This window comes from Poecilia latipinna, unplaced genomic scaffold (assembly GCF_001443285.1).
Source record: "Poecilia latipinna isolate Pla-1442-1.1 unplaced genomic scaffold, P_latipinna-1.0 Scaffold663, whole genome shotgun sequence".
In the NCBI taxonomy this organism is placed as follows: Eukaryota; Metazoa; Chordata; class Actinopteri; order Cyprinodontiformes; family Poeciliidae; genus Poecilia; species Poecilia latipinna.
Genome location: NW_015113279.1, coordinates 99,873 through 118,802, shown reverse-complemented (window position 1 = coordinate 118,802; position 18,930 = coordinate 99,873). Strand labels below are relative to the sequence as shown.

Genomic DNA, 18,930 nt, shown 5'->3' with positions numbered 1-18,930 from the left:
CACAACAGTCAGTTAACTCGACATGTGAAGGTATCTTTGGTGCTGCTCTAAATGTCAGTGGGTCAGTCGTCCAGCTTCCCCCACCAGTTTACTGGCAGGTTATGGAGAGGGGAAACTTGATCATTAGGTTCCTCAGCAGATAGTTTCAGTGGGCTTGGGGCCCGGTTTACAGTAAGCTCATGCAGCTGCAGACAGGCTTGGGGACTTATTAGGGCAGGTGGGCCAGGGGTGGCAGTTTTTTGGGGCTGTGGCATGCAGGGGGACTCAGTGGTTGAGGGGAGCAGTGGAGGTCTGATGAAGCTTTAAGGCTCGAGACGAGGACAAGTTAAAGGAAGGATGAAGACTGAAGAGGCATCAGTGTTAAAACGCCGGGTCCACAGGCAGCTACAGGTGGGCTGTTTGACGTGCCAGATTTCCACTGATTCCAAACTGCATGTAGGCGTGGAGGCTATACATAGCAACAGGTGCTCACTGCTAGCAGCTATGTGCACACCTCAAGCCAAACGGTAGCTGCAATAGTGAACGCTTTTATTTGCATTTGCTTCGAAAGGTTATTTGTTTTTTGTGGTTGAACACAAATGTTGCTCTTCATCTTGGCATTTTTTGATTTACGGTTTCTTGTTCTCGTGTTTCGCGATGCGGTGCAGGCTTGAGCCCAGAGCAAAAGCAGCGCAGATGTACGTATGGCTAGAGAAAGGGGAGCTTCTAAAAATAGCCTTCCTGATTTGCGAGGGTCACCCAGTCCTTGCTTCAGAAGTGAAAATGCAAACCTTTGTCTCTACAGAATAAGGAAAGAAGAATGAAGTCGCTGATGTGGACATCTGCTAAGCATTTTATTGGAGTCTGTGCTGCAAACTTTGGGAGAGCTCCAAGATGGTACTCTGTCCTGAATGAGAATAGACTGAGCTGAGTGAAGTCCAGAATCTCCTTATACATCTTGATGCAAGGTTTGATTAAAAAAAACAAAACAAAAAAAACACATCTTTTTTCTTGAACACAGCATTAGCCACATTTAATAACATATGTGCTAATTATTGTATTTTAAAGAATAACATGAAAAGTTAGTACATTTAATTAACATCATTATAAAATAATAATAAGAAACACACATCTTCAAGTCTATTTTTTCACAACATAAGGCCTTTGGATACAACAGTCTGTGCAAGTTAAAACAGTGTAAAGACTTTTAGTGAAGTAAGTAAAAATGGATAGAGTAGCCAGAGGTTGGACTCAATTTGAGAAATAATATTACTCAAGTAGACAAAAATGTAGTAAAATCACTCATGGAAGACAGGTAATCTTTTTTTTCAAAACCTAACTCCAGTAAACGAATCAAGATTTGCTGAAGGCGTCTTTTGTTGCTGTACCTTCATCTCACACAAAAATTCTACAGGAAAACACAGTCCTTAAATTATCTGTATTTATTTGGTGGGAAGGGAAAAAAAACTGTTAAAAAATAATAGTTTTCAATAAAACCAGCTGTGGCATTTTTGCCTGGATGCCTAATTATTCTCAGAAAAGCTGATTGCATACTTGAATAATCAGACTTTCTAGGAACTTTTAATTAGTCATACATGACTTTGTGTTTCCCTGGGGTAAGTAAATAAAGTGACATAAAGGCCATTGCTCTTATACACAGGCCACCAGGCTGGACTTATCTTGCCACCACTTGATTACTGAGCATGATGGTGAAGTAGGTCAAAGCTCAGTGCTTGTTGTCAACGAGTCTCCATGATGACCATTACAGGCTATCTGCATGGCAACTGCGAGTTTCTTTTTCTGTCCTACCGACACAAAAACAAGCATGTTCCCAACACCATCTCTACTGGGACTATAACCGGACTCATGCAGTTTTGCCAGATTGAGCAGCAAAACACTCCAAGTGGCGTTGGCATTGAACTAAAGGAGTATAGTGGAGGATGTGTGATGCTGTGGGCCTGATTCTTTAACAGGTTACTGGGGAACATTATTAGTCATTGAAACAAACGAAGATGTTGTAAATAAAACATCTGCCGGTCTCTGTCAGACAACTGGAAATGGGTAATCTCCGAGTCTTTCAGCCGCACAATGGTTTTTGTTTATTTTTAGTGTGGGATTATGCTGCTGCACTAGACTGTGAGCTTATTATTTATTTAATTATTTTTTACATCTTTACCAGAGGAGCTGAGGAATGTGACCAGTGCTTTACATAAGAATGTAATTCTTAGTACTTCTTTGCTCCAGATCTGTCAAACACACCGACTTTTTCAGCCACTGAACTTTTGTATTTGACCGAACTTTGGGGGGAGTGGGTGGGGCTTGTGATTAACGTGCGTTTCATTTCACGTTTAATTCGATTTGGTCTCCCTATGTTTCGCTTTCCCTGCTCGCATTGATCCGGGATTAAATTGGTCGTAGCAGAAATAGACTAGAAGAAGGAAAATAGCTCCTGAGTGATGTGTGTGAGTGTGTGTGTATATGTGTGTGCGTGTGTATTTGCATGTGTGCGTATGTGTGTGATGTCCCCTCACACAGACAGAGAGAGCATCTGTCTCGCTTGGCACTGAGCCGCAGTGGATGGCGTTGATTTAGACCTCGCTTGTTCCTTTCTCCGCTTCTCTCCACTCGTCTCTTCCTCCTCCTCCTCTTCTGCTCCGTCTCTCAGTGTTGACGCGCGTCTGCCACTCATGGTCACATTGTACCCAAAAAAAATAAAAAAAAATAAAAATTAAAATGCCTTCGCAGAGGCTTCAGAGCCAAAGTTGGCAGTGAGGCTTTTGGCTTGCAGCGACGTGTGCTGCACTTTGCCAGGGGAGCTCAAACTGTCCTGGCACTAATGCCATCCCTCAGTGTCTCTGTGCAGACTTTTTGGAAGGGCATTTAGGCGGTGAATTTTAAACAAGCAAAAGTGTTGCTTAAGATGATGTGTCAAGAGTTTAAGCGCTGCAATTTGGTAGCGGCTTTACGGCGCAGCCCAAATTTCTTTTTTGATGAGAAACTGCAAAGTAACTGCTAATCCTCTTGAACGCGTGACGGCAGCTGCTCAGACAGCTCGGAGGAAGGCAGCTTTTAATGGCCGAACCTGTGGTATCCTCATGTGGCCACACTGCAAAGTGCAGCTCTTGAAAAGTAGAAGACTTGAACGTGACCAGTTGACTAACGGCTGTTGCATAAATTTACTTCTTCTTGCAAAAACCTACAATTTATCTGCTCTCTCTTTCACGTTAGATTAGTGCAGCTTTGACAGCATGACTGCAGCAGGTTGTTGGGTCATGATATAACGTATTCAGGATGTGTAAAGCAGGAATGAACTTGCGTTGAAATGTTTGATTTGAAGAGAAGCAACTTAAGAAGTGTGGGATTTTCTAGATTTGAAAAAAACCCCCAGCTTCCTCTCTATTTAATGAAGCATGTTTTCTGTCTCGCAGGAAACAGGCAATATTCTAGTTATGAATAAACAACAGGTGATTGTCATGGTGTATAGCTACAAAGTATTTTTTGGTTGCAGCATTGAATCATAAAATAAAATTACAAAAGCAGCACTGCAGGTGGGCAAAATATTAAAAACATTAATAAAAAAAATCATAGTAAGAGAAGAATCTATGAATTGCCTATTCCCAGGTACATATTCCAAGTTTATCTGTTGGAAGAAAAAAGTAAAACAGTCATGCGTTTTATTTATTTAAAATTAAGAATTATATTAATACATGTTATATTATTACATTTAATTTGTGCCCAGCTCATTCTATTACCCAATATTTCAGAGTATTAATGACATTTCTGAGATTAATCTAAATATTTTATTTTCTACAAAATTTTTAAACTTTTCAAACTCAGAAATTTCCAAGTCATTTCTATAAAATCTCTGAGATTAATCTCAAAATGTCTGAGTTTTTTGCTGGAAATTTTCTCCTCCTTTTTTTTTCTATCTATAATGACCCTAGTACACCGTCATACAAAAACTGCCCTTGTTGGCTTCAGGCAAAATAACTTTATTCTTTCTTTTTGATTATTTTCTTCTTTTGTTGTGAGTAGAGTCAAAATCAGTGCTTTATTAACCCTATGAGATATTAGTGGTAATTGCATGTCTCTGAGTGGAAATTTGTTGGTTCAGATGAGCAAAAAACAGTAACAAGTACAGGTTATTTTGTGTTGGAGTGGATTCATTTACTTTTTTTAGATTTCTGACCATGAGAGTAAAATACGACTCTACGTACATGTGTGTAAAACTGTTATGCGATAGTCGGGAAACGGAGTCGAAGCTGAGAAGCGGGTGACGGTTTTCTGTAGGGGCTGACAGGACTCAGATTAATGAGCTCTGCTGTGTAATTAATCTTTGGGCAGCTGTCTGTTTATCTGTCTCTAAGTTGACAAGAAGATAAGTGCAGGACAGACAGTTTGATCTCCACCTATCCCTTCCAGCTTTCTTCTTCCTCTCCCACTTTTAGATCTAAAACTTTCTCTGACAGTAACACACTTAGAGCCTCCTCAGAGAAGGATAATCTCTCTGACTCATTGGGATCATACACATGCTCATACTGTCACAGCAGATGAACTTCTTGGCTATTATTTCTAGTAATTTCTGAAGGCTGCGCAGTGTGAGTCTGCTTGTGCTCAGACGAAAAGATCAAACGACTTGTAGTCCGAGATTTGGTGCAGTGATGAACTAAAGCAGGATTTGGTTAGACTCTGTGTTTGTGTTTTATTTTGCTTTTTCCGCTAATCCTTTTTGCTGGAAATCGCTGGTGATTCCAGCCGCTGCCCTCCGTGCGACTCGTTCACCGTAGCCTTGTAGCTGAGCCACTGCCTGACTGAGGTCAAAGGGGACTGGGTCACGCTCCTCTAAACGGCCAGCAGTGGAGATCTGGGCATAGCATGAATCATATAGCTGGAGGAAACTTGCTTAGCTTCCAGCAGCATGATACATATAGCATTCTCTATCCAAACTATAATATCTAAGAGGATTACTGCATGAAATCTATCTACTTTCTGATTAAGTGTGAGCAAATCCCACATCCTGCAACCAAAGATGGATGTAAAAGATGTAAAGCACGATAAATGTGTTGAGACAAAGATGATGAAAGAGGCATAAATAGTAACCTTGAACCTCTGAATCATACTTTAGTGAATTAATAAATAAATGTTACCTGTAATGTCACATATTGCTTTTAGTTAAATTCTCAGAACATTGACCTTTTCAAGTCTAAGCAGCCTGTACAAGTTCCTGCAATGCTGGTGTGCCACGAGCTAGTTAGCTCTTTTTCTGTTTGTGCTTTGTTCATGATGTGACCCAACAAAAGATTAGCCAAAATTAACATGAAAACACGACACCCTAAGAGAGCAAATAAAGTTGTAACCCTTTCTTTAGACACAAGAGGTTGCTGTTGTCTTAGCTACAAGACTGCAAGATGCTGATTTATCTTTTAACAACCCCTCTTAATCACTTTATTTCTTATGTGTATGATTATTTTTCAAACATATACTCTTATAAAGCTTTGCAGACTTCTCTATAGTTAAACCTATCTGTTAGAATTAGTAGTGTTTGGTTTACAGCAGGATGATGTTGTTTAGTATTGTAGCTAACAACTGTTAGCAGGACAGCCTGAGGAAACGGGTCAGCAGCTCGAAGCCTGTTAATCATGAACATGTAGCTAAAGCCTCTTCTGTGTGTTGGGTAATAACATTTAAAGAAATCTGACTTTGTAAGTCTCTTTCAAAATATTACAGGCGAGCATCGTTATCAGGCAGTATTATGATCCAAAGTCTCCATTTTACTGGGTCTGGACTAGGACTTTTATTAATAATTTTTATGTAAGGCATGAGCTCCAGAAATCTGGCTGTCCTGTATTCCTTTGTCAGTAAAGTTATTTCACCCTATTTTTTATTTTATTTTCAGCTTTTAACTTTTATATATATTTTACTGTAGTAGATTATGTTTTTATTTGAATTTGACAGAATATATGTGTTTATGGAAAAAGACTGGAAGTGATTCAAGCTATTGTGTTACATTGCAAAAACCTGGGATTTTAACGAGGCGTCGTAACTTCAATCCGGGCAAACAATTAAGGAAATACTGCGCTTGACCAGCAGAGGGCAGCAAAACACAAAACATCGGGTAACAAGTCAATGGTCTAACCTCTGTAATTTTGCCTTTTAAACTTTTAAGAAGACTTTTGATTTATATTTGGCAAACTTATTTGGTTTGTTTGCTGATGATCAGAAATATGAAAAATTGCTCCGCGTTTATATCTTATTTTACCTTCAAAAAAGTTAAACAACAGAAAACATGTTACTTTCCCTTGATTTTAGGTTAAGAATAAGCTTTATAGCTACATAAAAATAATTTTTTTTTAGTAGTACAAGAGTAACTTCTGTATTATATTTTAATATATGAGCTTCTAAGAAAAGAAAGTATAAAGTATGGAAATGTGGGTTTTTGCAGCACGTTGCAGTACAATTTGTGTTCGGCAGAGGGAGCTAGAGTACATCTTAAATCTTTTGAAATGAGTCAAGTTTTCATCTTAATCTCGTGTTTTTTGTCAAGTCATGCATAAGAGTCATTTTACTATCTAAAACTACTTAAAGTCTAATACACATTTGCTTCTGACATGATTTTTCTTCTGTTTGTGTATAATCACAGTTTGATCTTGTATAATTCCTTCTTAATCAGCAGTGTAATATGTCTGCTCCCGTACATTTTCTCTCTGATATCGTCTTAGTCATGAAGCAGTCAATGAGCTTCATAAAACGGTCACTGGTGCAGTAGGATCGTACACTGCAGGAAGAGCACAGCATAGTAGCACACTAGTGTTGTTTGTGTGCGAGTAAAACCCCATGCGTGCCTTTCCTTTTTTTTTTTTTTTTTTTTTTTTTTTTTCTCCTCTGCAGCCTGAGTCGTGACAGAGAGCCACAGACTTGTGCCTGCGCTGGGTTTAATACACAAAGACTGGGAGAGAGAGGCAGTGAGTTGAGATGCAGCTGGTGGTGGATGAATATTTTTGTTGCACCAACGTTCACTTGTTCCGCTTAAGTGCATCAGATGTCAAAAAAAAAAAAAAAAATCATGGTGTGTGCAGCTACTGCTCCATCAGGACCGTGAGAGTTGGGAGTGGGTGTACTGAGTGGGCGATGTTCCTGCGGTGTGTGTGTGTGTGTGTGTGTGTGTGTGTGTGTGTGTGTGTGAAGCAGAGATGAAGGCTTGAGGTGGGGTAGGTGATGAGCTTTAAGAGCATGATCACACGCTAAAAAATATCTAGCTACTGAATCTGATTAAAGCGAAGCACAGGCATTGTTGTAATCCATTTTAGAGGCGCAATATTACACAGATTTGTGGTGCTTATAAATGTATTTAGCTTTGGAAGCTAGTACTTTAGATTCACTGTGTTGAAAACTGCAGCCCTAATGACTCAATGCAGTAAGAACCAGGTCATCAAATTATATTACAATTAACTTTCTTTTTATGTCCCGAGTATGGTCAGCTGGTTGTTGATTTCATAAAATATATTGCTTTTTTAATCTTTAAACCCACAAAAAAGGTTTATGATACAATAATATTATGTAATAAAATTACAGCAACTTAAGGATTTTTAAACAAAGTTCCTTGTTTTGGAAAAAGTAATTTGCGAAGTGCTGTTTGGTTCGTACATTGTGACAATTTTTAATAGTCAGTCACTCAATCTGTACCTCCTGCAAATTATTTAAGCTGATTTTTTTTTAAGTATCATCTGCTATTACTGTAATTATTCTAGTTTGTGAGTCTTTTTTTTTATTAACTATTTGTACGGATAAAAGTACATATTTATTCTAGTATCAGTCATCACAGCTTCTATTACTTCAGTGCAAGGATTTATATTTGATGTATGTTTAATACGTATTAAATTCACAATCTAGGTTCAAAAACGACGTGATTTTGGAAACGTTTGTCATTTAAATGAATGATCAGTACTTCTTAAAGTCCACTTTTTAACTCTTTAAGCAAACAAAATGTTTCCCCCACACATTTATCACATCTAGGAGCACAAAGTGAAAAATAAATAGGAATAAAAATGAACTAGTTAGTAAAAGAATAACAAAAGTTATAAATAAAATTAAATAAATGTGAAAATATAAATTCAACATTTTAAGCTCAAAGGACACAAAGTGAATGGATCTTTATTGTTGGAAAGACGATCCATAAAACAGGAAATAGACGCCAAAGTCTATTTTTTTTTTTTTCAGTTTGGATGAAATAAATATTTTCCCAATAGTATATGTGTAAGTAAAACAATCACAGAGTTCTTCTGCATCATGTCTGGTTTGTAAGAAAATCTAAAGTAAATGCTTTGAAGTAAAGCAAACTAAATGATTAATGTACACTCATAAACATAGATTTTAATCAGACGCTTCTTAATATTCACCTCCTGTATTCATTTCCGTCGTACCGAAAGACTTTGGAGCAAATTGAACAAGGTGTGAGTGGATCTTCATCCGTAAATGGCCTCCAGATCTTTTGGCGGTGGACTGGGTCGCTTTAGAAGCTCAAACAAAAGCTGCAGTGCGGAGGATCCGAGCAGCAGCTCTGCCGATCGGCTCCTCAGCTGTCCCGGGACCCTGCTGGCCAGCCAGGCGCGTCCGCCCAACCCGGGTTCTTGGAAGGAGTCACGGGAAGGGCAAGCTCATTAATTATCTCCCCCTCTCTGCCTCCCTCCATCTTCTCGCCACACCCTCCCTTCATTACCAGCAAGGTTAATCCCCCTCTTATCTCTCAACGAGCCTCATTTTTCATGCTCTCTTTCTACGTCACTCCCTCCCCTCACCTCCATCCTTTCCTATCTTTCTTTCTTTCTTTCTTTTATTATTTAAGCTGACTCAGTTTCTTCCAACATCTTCTCCCTTTGTATGATTACCTTCCAAAAGAAAGTCAGTATTTTCCCTTCTTTTTCCTTTCCGCCTTTCCTCTCCGTTCCCGTGAAAAGGCCATGCTGAGTTGAGAGAGTAGATCTATTACAGCTTATCACTAAAGGACAGGCCAACGGCGCACGCTGGTGAAATATAGCCGCTGTCACCGCCGCCACTGAAGGCGACCCGTGCACAAGGCTCGCCAAGCTGTAAGGACGACGGAAGACGGCTGTGGCGGAGGAGGAGGAGGAGGAGGGAGAGCGAGCCGAGCACAGGAGCCAATATCAGACCCTTAATTCAAATTAATGGGAAGATTTCCAAGCTTGATGCCGGCCGTTTGACAGTGATTCGGCACACAATTAACCTTGTCTCTCCCTCTCGCCTTTGCACCTCTGTCCTCCTCTCGGTTTTAGTCGCCTGCCTTGTTCATCTCGACTCTTTCCTCCCCCCGTTTGCCACCCCGTACTTGTCATGCTCCTTTGACACGGTTCTTTTGATTACGAACCAAATGGGGATGATTATGTCTTATGAGATAACCGGCACTCCCTGATCTTGTTTGCCAATTGAATTAGTTCTGAATCACCATCATCCTCAAGTAGCGTGACTCGATGCGGGAGCCTCATTTTGGAGATTTTCACCTAAGTAGAGTTGAGGCGAGACTCTTGGTGTGACAAAATTTTAAGAAGCACTTTTTGATCTCTGACTTTTGTGACTTCAGTCCTTATAATGCATGTAGTAACACCACAATATGTAATAACATAATACAATTTGGTTTTAAAATGTAATGAAACTGTATTTTGTAATATCTGACGTAAAATGCACTAAAAATCCTTTGAATCTTTTTGCCTTGAATGGCATGTAGGTTTAACACCCAGGGTTCTGGCTATGAGTGTGAAAAGGCAACTCAATGACCAAAAGTTCAGCATTTGATTTAATTGTGTTTAGAATCTACATCATGATTGTTATGATCGCAGTATGATGGCTAAGATGAACACAAACCGTTTGTGATTGTTTATTACATAATGTGCTACATTATTACATTACATTACATTCATTTCTAAATAATAAAAAAAAAAGAGTTGCCTCTGAATTTTGTAATAATCGATGCAAAATGTGATGATGTTATTGGATTTGTTGCAGAAAGTATCGCGCAATGCGTTCAAGGATTTTAATGATTTTTATGTTTTATCTTTACTACTTTATTACATATTGTGGTGTTATTACATAACTTGACGCTACAGACCCGTGTTTACCCTGTGTGCTCCCTGCAACATCTGTACCCAGCATAATAGATTTCCATTCGGTGACCTGTTTTAAAGACCGTCCGCCCTGCGGCTAGGTTTTACTCTCTGCTTTTATGGCCCTTTTCACCTTGGGTTGCAGTTTACGGCATCAGGCAGCCTACAGCTGTCAGGCAGGAGAGAACAACTGGACTGTTAAAGTGAGGGAGCGAGGTTTGCAAAAACAATGAAGCCAAAGGGAGGGGAGGGTGTGTGGAAGCACAATTTCTGTTGGATAAATAATGACTTCTGAATATCGAATCCCCTGTTTGGCTCGTACCTAGAAGAATAAAGCACAGGAATTCTCCCTGATGTCTAAAAACTACACTTCCATGGACATTTTTAAACTTAAGTGTCCTTGAGCTCAGGAAACATATGCTGAATATTAGATATTTTCAACCCAGAGGTCTCGTCCAAATTGACTAAACAAAAATGCTGAACTCCAACCCCCTTTAAACCACTTTTAGACTTGAATAGACGTCTTCATGTTTATACCGTTTACTTTCAACCACAATTTCACATTATTTGTACATAAAGCAGTACAGTTTTCTAGAATTTGTTGTCTTATTTCAAGACAGATACTGAAATTTGATGAGCTTCTTGTTTCATTAGTACTACTCTTTGCTTATCTGGATAAGCCTTATTGTTGTCTGCTGATGCATATGATCCTCAAAAAGCTTCAAATTAATGTATCTGAAATCAAGGCCTTAAAATGTCTTAAATCCATTTTAAAGAAGTAAGTTGGCCTGAAATATGTCAATCAGTGGTCTTAAGATTATTTAATCGTTTATTCTATGTTTTTTTTTTTTTTCTTGCGGGACTTTTCTGTCAGGCAAAAGCTTGAGTCAAACTCAGACATCTTTCCTGCGGTAACTCACTACTAACATACTCTAGCCAGCTACACACAATTCATTACTACTGATTTGCATTGCTGCCAAAGTAAATTGTAAATCCTGTTGGATTTCTGACTTACATGTAGAATTATTCCCAGATCTGAACAACATCTTTGTAAGTGAAATCAGGCGTATCCTTCGTGCAACGTGTTGGAGTTACAGCAGGCAGGGTGTGTTACCTGGTGGGATCAGATTTCAGGGTTTCCAAGTAATTCCAGAGTTGAGTTCATGGTGACTAAGAGGCTAATCATGAAGGAAGTGGAACGAGACAAAAACGCCACTTCAGGAGTTACCTGAGATCTAATTCAATACTGAGATATTACCCGACTGATATCGACTGATATTGTCTGAAATTAATTTCTATTTCCCAAAAGTAATTTTCCACTTTGATATTGTTCTGTAATTTAATGCCTTTGTGATTTATTTCTTAGTTACTTTTTTTGTAACCTCAGTGTTTTCAGGTTGTTTTTTTTGCCATCGCAATTAATATGACAGACATGAGTCTGTGAGCTCAGAGTCGAAACCATCCCGTCACGGACGAATGAGACGAGGAGAGCGGAGTCCGTTTGCCATGACCACTTGCCAGTATTCTGTGCCAGCAGAATACTGTTGAGGAATCGTCGTCTGGGGTTTTCTGACACTCTTCCTCAGCACATGTGACACGAGACGCCACAGAGTGACGGCTGCGTGACTGTCAAAGAGTAAAAACTTGCTGATGCGACGCTCCTGCACTGAGAGTTGGGTTTAACAAACACCTGCATTGGAGGAAATGATTGACAAACATCCAGGCAAACAGTTTTAGGCTGGTTTGTCGCCGTAAGCAAGATTACGGTTGCTGTCCAAGGAAAAATAACTTGGTTTAAGTTTAGTTGGTGTTGAAGTTTTCTTTCCAAAGACGGAGTATTTCAGCGATTATGAAATGTCGAATATAAATCAGGACGCTAATTATTTTGACAGCTCTGATGATTAAGCCTCAGTCTATTTATAGTTTAGTTGGCTGAACTTTTAAATCTGCACTGCAATCACATCAAGGAGAAATGATTTTGGGGGATTCTGGTGATTAATGGGGAGATTTAAAGTTTCGTGTGGTTGTAGATACTCAAAAAAAGAAAAATTGGAAATCTCGTGACATGTATAGAATTTTGAAGTCACAGTTAAATAAATACTTTTGATTAAATACAATTGAAAGTATAGTGCTGTGAACGAATGTGAATATCCTGTTTTCCCTTTTTTTTGCATGCTTGTCACACTTATGTTTTTTCAGAACATCAGATTTATTTAAATATTAACCAAAGACAACACAAGAAAACACTAAAAGCAGTTTTTAAATGAATGTATTTATTATTAAGAGGGTCAAAAATCCAAACCTACATTTTCAGTTTCATGGCAAGTTTCCACTTGTGCCACACTTTTTGCATTTATGAGTAGCAGTTTGAACAGTTCTCTTTGAAATGTTTCATTTTTGGGCTACTGTTTTATGATCTTACCCCTATTTGAGCTTGTCCTCATCTGTGTCTTCACTGAAGTTCTCTAATAAATATCTGGGGTCTTCAAAGAACATTAACGTTTTTACTAGTTTTGTGATTATGACTCTCAATAGATGATATAACAGTTTAAATTTTTTAATAATCCCCACGGCTCAATGATTCCCTCGTAATTTGTTCAAACTTACTATTTCATGAAATATTGAGACAAATTGAGAGAAGTGTGTGAACAGGTTGATTTCATGAAGTAAAAGTACTGAGACTCAGCATCCTTACTGTATAAACTGTGTACAGGCACACACACACACGCACACACACACACACACGCACACACACACACACACACACACACACACACCATGCATGCACGCAGATTACATTCATAGGTGCAAGGCTGCAGCTTCGGTCCCCACATGACTCACGGCACAGCCTTGTAAAAAAGGCTTAGCAAGGTAGGAGGGGATAAGCAGCACTATTCCTGCGCTTTGAAGCAGATGCGAGCATGTCGGCCCTTTCTCCGCTCTCTCCCTGACTTACTCATTTCTTTGTAGGTGCATGTTGGTGTGCTCATTTGACTCGTAAGCATGAAACCCCACTTCACGATTATTAATGTAACCTGATCAGCCCACTGGAAATGAAGCTAATCTGTTGCGAGGGAAATGGAGCAGGAATTAGCTCCTTTAATCCACAGAGCTGTTTTTTTTTTTAGCTCATGAGGTATTTCACCATTTATCTTAATGCACTTCTTAGCATGCTATTTATTTTTTTATTTTTTACATTTTTTATGTTTTTATTTCTTACAATTAGTGGTTCCATAAACTGATGCCTGCCGTTCTTTGAGATGACATTTACTGCAAGTGATGATTCATTTCATACTTGTTACAAAGCCCCGATACAGATGAATTGAAATTCCGTCCTGAAAAATGTTTGCTGTAACGAAGGTTGATTGAACAAGGATTTCAATTCATTTTATTCACTTTCCAGCTTGGAATGAATGAATTATAACTTTATCTACCAACCCAATGGCTGTGTCCCTCTGTGCTTTTAGGTTTCAGGCTCTCTTGTGTGTTAAATGTAAATGTCTTTGTTCTTCCTTTAGACCATTGTTCGAGGGAACCGGCCACCCAAAGATGCATCTATTAACGGCCTGCTAGAGGAGTTTGACAACATTTCAGTGACACGCTCCAACTCCCTGCGAAAAGAGAGCCCACCGGGCGTCCAGCAGGCTGGAATCAGCTCCAAACCTCTAGGCAGCGGACATCTCGCCGCTCTAGAGGAGAATGGATTCAACCACTACTACTCCCGCTACTCGTGCGATCTGGATACCTCCAGCAGGGACTTTTCCCTGGAAGCCGGCAAGCCAAGCTTCTCCATAGATGGAGACTGGGCTGTTGGGAGGCATTACCGGTTCACCAAGCAGAACGGCCATTCCCACCCCATCCGCAGCCCCTTCTACCCCGACGCCATGCCTCAAAAATCAGACTATGGGAAGCTCCCGCCAGACTACCACACCTATTTGGAGAGCAAAGGGCGCTCAGCCGATGAGGTGGCCTCCACGGTTGGTAGCGGAGTGGGCTCCAGCGGCTACTACCGAGCGTCAGTTGGGGGCTCGTCCAGTCAGGACTACCGGGACACTTCGGTTGGCACGCCTTCCCGGGCCTCTCTCCACAGCGAGCAGATCAACTACCCGGACAGCGAGTGGAGCTATGGCGGCTTGAGGGACGAATATGACAAGAGACCCAAGAGCTCCTACGTGACCCAGACAAGCCCGACACCAGCTATCAGGCAGCGATCTCGGTCAGGGTCCGGGTTGCAGGAGCAAAATGTTCCCTATGCCGCCAGCGGGGCTTTGAGGAACCCTCCTCAGGCCCACCCTTACAGCTCCTACACCTACCCTCGCCTCTCCGAGAGTCTCGCCAATTCGCAAACGATAGGCAAGGTGAGCGTTTAAAAACACAAAAGCTGAAGATTCTCTTAGTGAAAATCTTAAACATTGACAGGGACTTTTTTTAATTTTTTGTTTATGGCGTTCACTTTAAATTGTCCAGCGATCAAATTATAGGAAACACATTTCATCACGCCCCCTGACGAGCTTGTCGCAATATTTCAGAGAAAATTACACAGAAGTATCCCTACAGTTAGTTCCATCTCTCACCCACCTCCAGTTCTTTTGAAAATCCACTCCTTCTCACTTTCCTCATTGTGATCCTTAACTGTAGTCCCTAGGCCTGATAGATGGTGTCAGCTTTAATTTACTCTTCCCTGAAGGAGGCAGGAACTGCCACATAAAGAATTACTCCTCTGCAGTGGCCGCTGTCGCTGCAAACAGATCAATTAATGCTGATATTGACTGATTGGACAGGAACGTAGAACAAAAGGAGTGGAGGAGAGTCGTTGTTCTGGACGGAATCAGACAGACATGAACGTACGAAAGGAGAAATCTCATTACAGAGAGTAAGACTGATCTTTCTATTCTTGTCCAGTTACATTTGGAAGACTGTAATAAGTTCAATAATGCTGCATGATGGGCCTAAAGGAAAAATAATTCCTCTCAGCACCGAGTAGAAAGAACTGAGATTGACAACTTGCAGAAAAACTTTAGATTAGGTTGATTGTTTTTTGGTCCATTCACATCAGCATGTCATCTGCAAAGATGTGGCACAATAGCAATGCAGTTATACCAATGTCATGTTGAGAATACACAGAATTAGAGATAGAGCAGATATGTATTGTAGTGAATATAATTGTCAATAGGAAATGTCCACTCATGTCTAAGTACATGGTAGGTGTGACAATACAACTGGCTCACAAGACCAGACTATACAGGATGTTAGATTCAGGAGAACAAGGCCAAACAAGAATTTAACAATATTATTTAAACCACAAAAAACAAAGAATGCATTTTTTTTCTTCCCTATAAATATTCAGTGTTTGTCAAGCTGTTTGTCAAAAGTAATTAGTTACTAGTTACTTAAAAAAAAAAAAAAAATCTGGTAACAAGAACTAATTTGCCCACTTAGTAACTGAGTTACTATACTGTAAAAGAGTAACTATTGCATTGCTTAAAACGAGAAGAACATGTTTAGATATGTAAAAGCATTTTGGGAGCTATCTTACTAGAACTTGAAAATATATACCGTATGTTCAGATGTTTCTCATAAAGCTGAATCAATTAAAAGGACACTGAAGAGAAGGGACTAAAATAGAAAACTCTGCTTGGACGGCGTCGCCCATTCTGCTTCCTACACTGAGCTTATGGCAGGCAGTTTTAACATAAAATTTGTTTCAACTCACTACACGTAATAACATTTTGAAGCCACACTTTGACTCTCTCAACTGGTGACTTAAGGTATCTCCATTCAAAGTCTGACTAGTAGGAATAATAATTTAAGATATCAGTTATGTTTTGGCGAGTCAAAATCGGATTCTTCATTTGAAAGGTAACGCATCCATTATTAATATTCAAAATCTCTTGAACATAATTATGATTAATCAAAATGACCATTTTTAGACATTTGAGCTTACTACCTTCATATCCATAATAATAATAGCTTGAACTTACAAGAAAAGGTCACCTGCTGAGAACAACAGGATAGCGCTTTGCTACGCAGACTTCACTTTGACAAAGAAGTATTCTTGCGTATTTTTTATACTTCTAAAAATAATGGTTGTAAACTGCAGCAGCAAATCTAAAAATTGCCTTTCACAAATAACAAAGTATCTCAATATTGGGTCCTAAAATAACCGTCTTTTCCTTGAATGAACTGTCCTAAGCCAATCTCTTGAGGAGTTATGTTTTCCTTTAGTAGAAAAGAGTCAAATAGCTGCAACATCAGGGGGTGAAATATGATTATGAGCGAGAGAAAAGTGGTCATTTCGTAAGGTGTGTGAAGTCTCCGCATCACTCTTCGGAGCCATCGAAGCCTCATTAAGCTCATTATTATCGTTATCACAGCTCACCACTTCGCTTCCTTCCTCACAGTAAGTCGGGCGGCGGAGAGGGAAAACTGGGTTTGCTGATGTAGATCCCAGGGTGCCGCAGTGAAAACCCATTTAACCTGCGCGCCTCAGTAAATAGCCACTCAGAAAAAACAGCCAGAGAGAATGCAAGAGTAGCAGAAAAGTGATTCGGGAGAAGGTCATTTTTCTTTTTTCTTTTTTGTTTGTTTGTTTGTTTTTTATCGACGCAATGCAAGTTTGGCCATTTGTATTTATCTAGTTATTTTTGCACAGACTCACAAACTGTGCAGCAAAGGAATAATGTTTCTAATTTCATTTGAAAGCACAAAATAATGTTTAAAAGGTTCCATAGATATAAAGGCTTATTATAAAACTGCTGACATGGCATTTTCCTATTTAGAGCATTACAGCAGCAGCATTTTTAGTTCTTCTCCAAATGATGACAACGTGAGAGTTAATGCGCTTAATGCTTTCTTAGATTGTTTAAGATCGTGCTCAAAAAGGAATAGAGGTAAAAAAAAAAAGGTAAAAAAAAGGAGTAGCGCAGCACAGCCTTCTCTTCCCTCTGCAACCATTTCTTCTTTTTCTCTCCGTCAGCCCACTCACACACCCCCACACACCCTTAAAGTAAATCATTCTCTTTCCCCGCTATTGTTGGGAGCTGTTTGGGATGTAATCGTAGACAGCATGGAGTCTCCTCTCCCCTCTCTCTGCCTCCGTGTTTCGTGCCGGAGTGCGAGAGCGCGGTGCGGCAGCTCTCGGTGACAAATTGATGTTGCGGCACTTTCCCTTTCTGCAGCCTTAGCATAAAACTGGCCGAACGATGTTCCACCGCGGAATTCAATTTCACAGTTGAGTTGGGTTGTTGATTACCCTGCCAAACTCAGATTAATGTGCGTTTAACCAACATGGATCAGGAGACCCTTGGCTGACAGCCAGCTTACAGCGCCAGCCGACTCCGGGTGAGGCTGGGGAGGAGACCGAGGGGGGCAAATAAGTAACGGGGGGCTCCCGGCTCCCGCTCCAACACCTGCCTCACACTGATTGATTGAAAGAGTCCAAACCATGTAATTATACACCATCCCAACACATCAGGACTCCTCCTCCTGCCCTGTCTGTACACATGTGGGAGTGTATATGTGTCAGGGTAAAGACAAATGGCACAGAAGGAAGGCAATAAAGGGGAGGATAAAGGGGATTTTAATTTACCCTCAGGATACTTGTGAAGAATAAAAAAAAAGAAAAGAAAAATGCTGGTCGAGCATCATTCCTGGAAGGTGTGGCGTAAGTAATTTAATTTAGTCTGAGACTTTTTTTTCCCCAGTGCGGTTTTTACGGATGATATTTGTCATATGAATTCCTAGATTTTTTCTTTAAACTCGTACACGAATGTTTAAAACACATCACACTTTCATATATGCTTTACATTTTCTCCATCTATCCATGTGCTTACATTTATTAGGTAAATTACAATTAAAAAACCCCATTTCATTCTACCTCAGGCTTTCATTCTACCTCAGGCTTGTAAGTCACGTAATCTGCATCGGTTTGTAACTCCATATGACACTTCTATTCCAATACTCATTTCCACATTTTTTAAATTTAATATTTAAACATGTCTGACTGAGTCAGTCAAACATCATGAAGATCCCGGCTATGAATTGTCTTTTGACCTGTATGTCAGGTTTAAATCACCAACACTGGCCCTTTTCTTTCAGGGGGATTATGAGCGTTCATTGCGTGACGAAAGTCCCCAAGTCGCAGGTGGCGACACCTACCTTCGAGGGCCTCTCAAGCTACCTCAGAGCCACACCAAACCACCTGGCTACCCACCAGCACACCTCCCTTATCCCCCCATGTTTCACCATTACAAGCCCTCTCCGTACCATCATCCCCCCTCCCAGCCCAGCCCACCGTACACCCCGCAGGTACAGTAGGCTCCGGTCTTCAAAAACATGCCTTTCTAAATAACATTTACTGACTGTATTATAATAATAACAACAGCGTAAACTGAAATAACTTTTTCCCTTTTTTTATGTGATGATCATTTTCTGCCAAATTAGCACCGGAAATGAGTTTTTATTAGGGTGTCCACACACTTCCTTGAGGAGTTTTTGAAAGTCTTAAAATCGTGTATCTAAAATGAAGACCTTAAGACCTGATTCAAATTCAGTTCAAATTCACAAATGCTTTATTGATCGTAAAGGGAAATTAAATATTGTTTTAACTCATGTCGATTCAGATTATTCAAAGAGGGTTATGGTTGTTTGTTTAAAGATTAAAGACACTCTGGTTTCCTCAGATAATCTCATTAAAAGGATCAGGGTTGCTCATAATTTTCTTGATTTTAATCTATATAAATCATCTCCAGAGGTTTCACATTTAAATTTTTTAAATTCATAAAGAAAAGCAAGTTAGCCCTTATTATGTCAATTACAGGCCCTAGGTTTGTCTTGA

At 39.8% G+C, this 18,930-nt stretch overlaps 1 protein-coding gene across 5 annotated transcripts in view; it reads left to right on the top strand.

Annotated features, from left to right (window-relative positions):
- Positions 1-18,930, top strand: part of pak5 (p21 protein (Cdc42/Rac)-activated kinase 5) — a 72,210-nt gene that overhangs the window by 45,275 nt on the left and 8,005 nt on the right. For 4 of the 5 annotated variants that reach the window (XM_015044113.1, XM_015044111.1, XM_015044112.1 and 1 more), the window contains 2 exons: positions 13,613-14,452; positions 18,192-18,401. In XM_015044113.1, the coding sequence (XP_014899599.1) occupies positions 13,613-14,452; positions 18,192-18,401 (1,050 nt within the window). Of the gene's footprint in view, positions 1-249; positions 391-13,612; positions 14,453-18,191; positions 18,402-18,930 lie in introns of those variants that run through there. The other variant, XM_015044115.1, reaches the window with a different exon arrangement.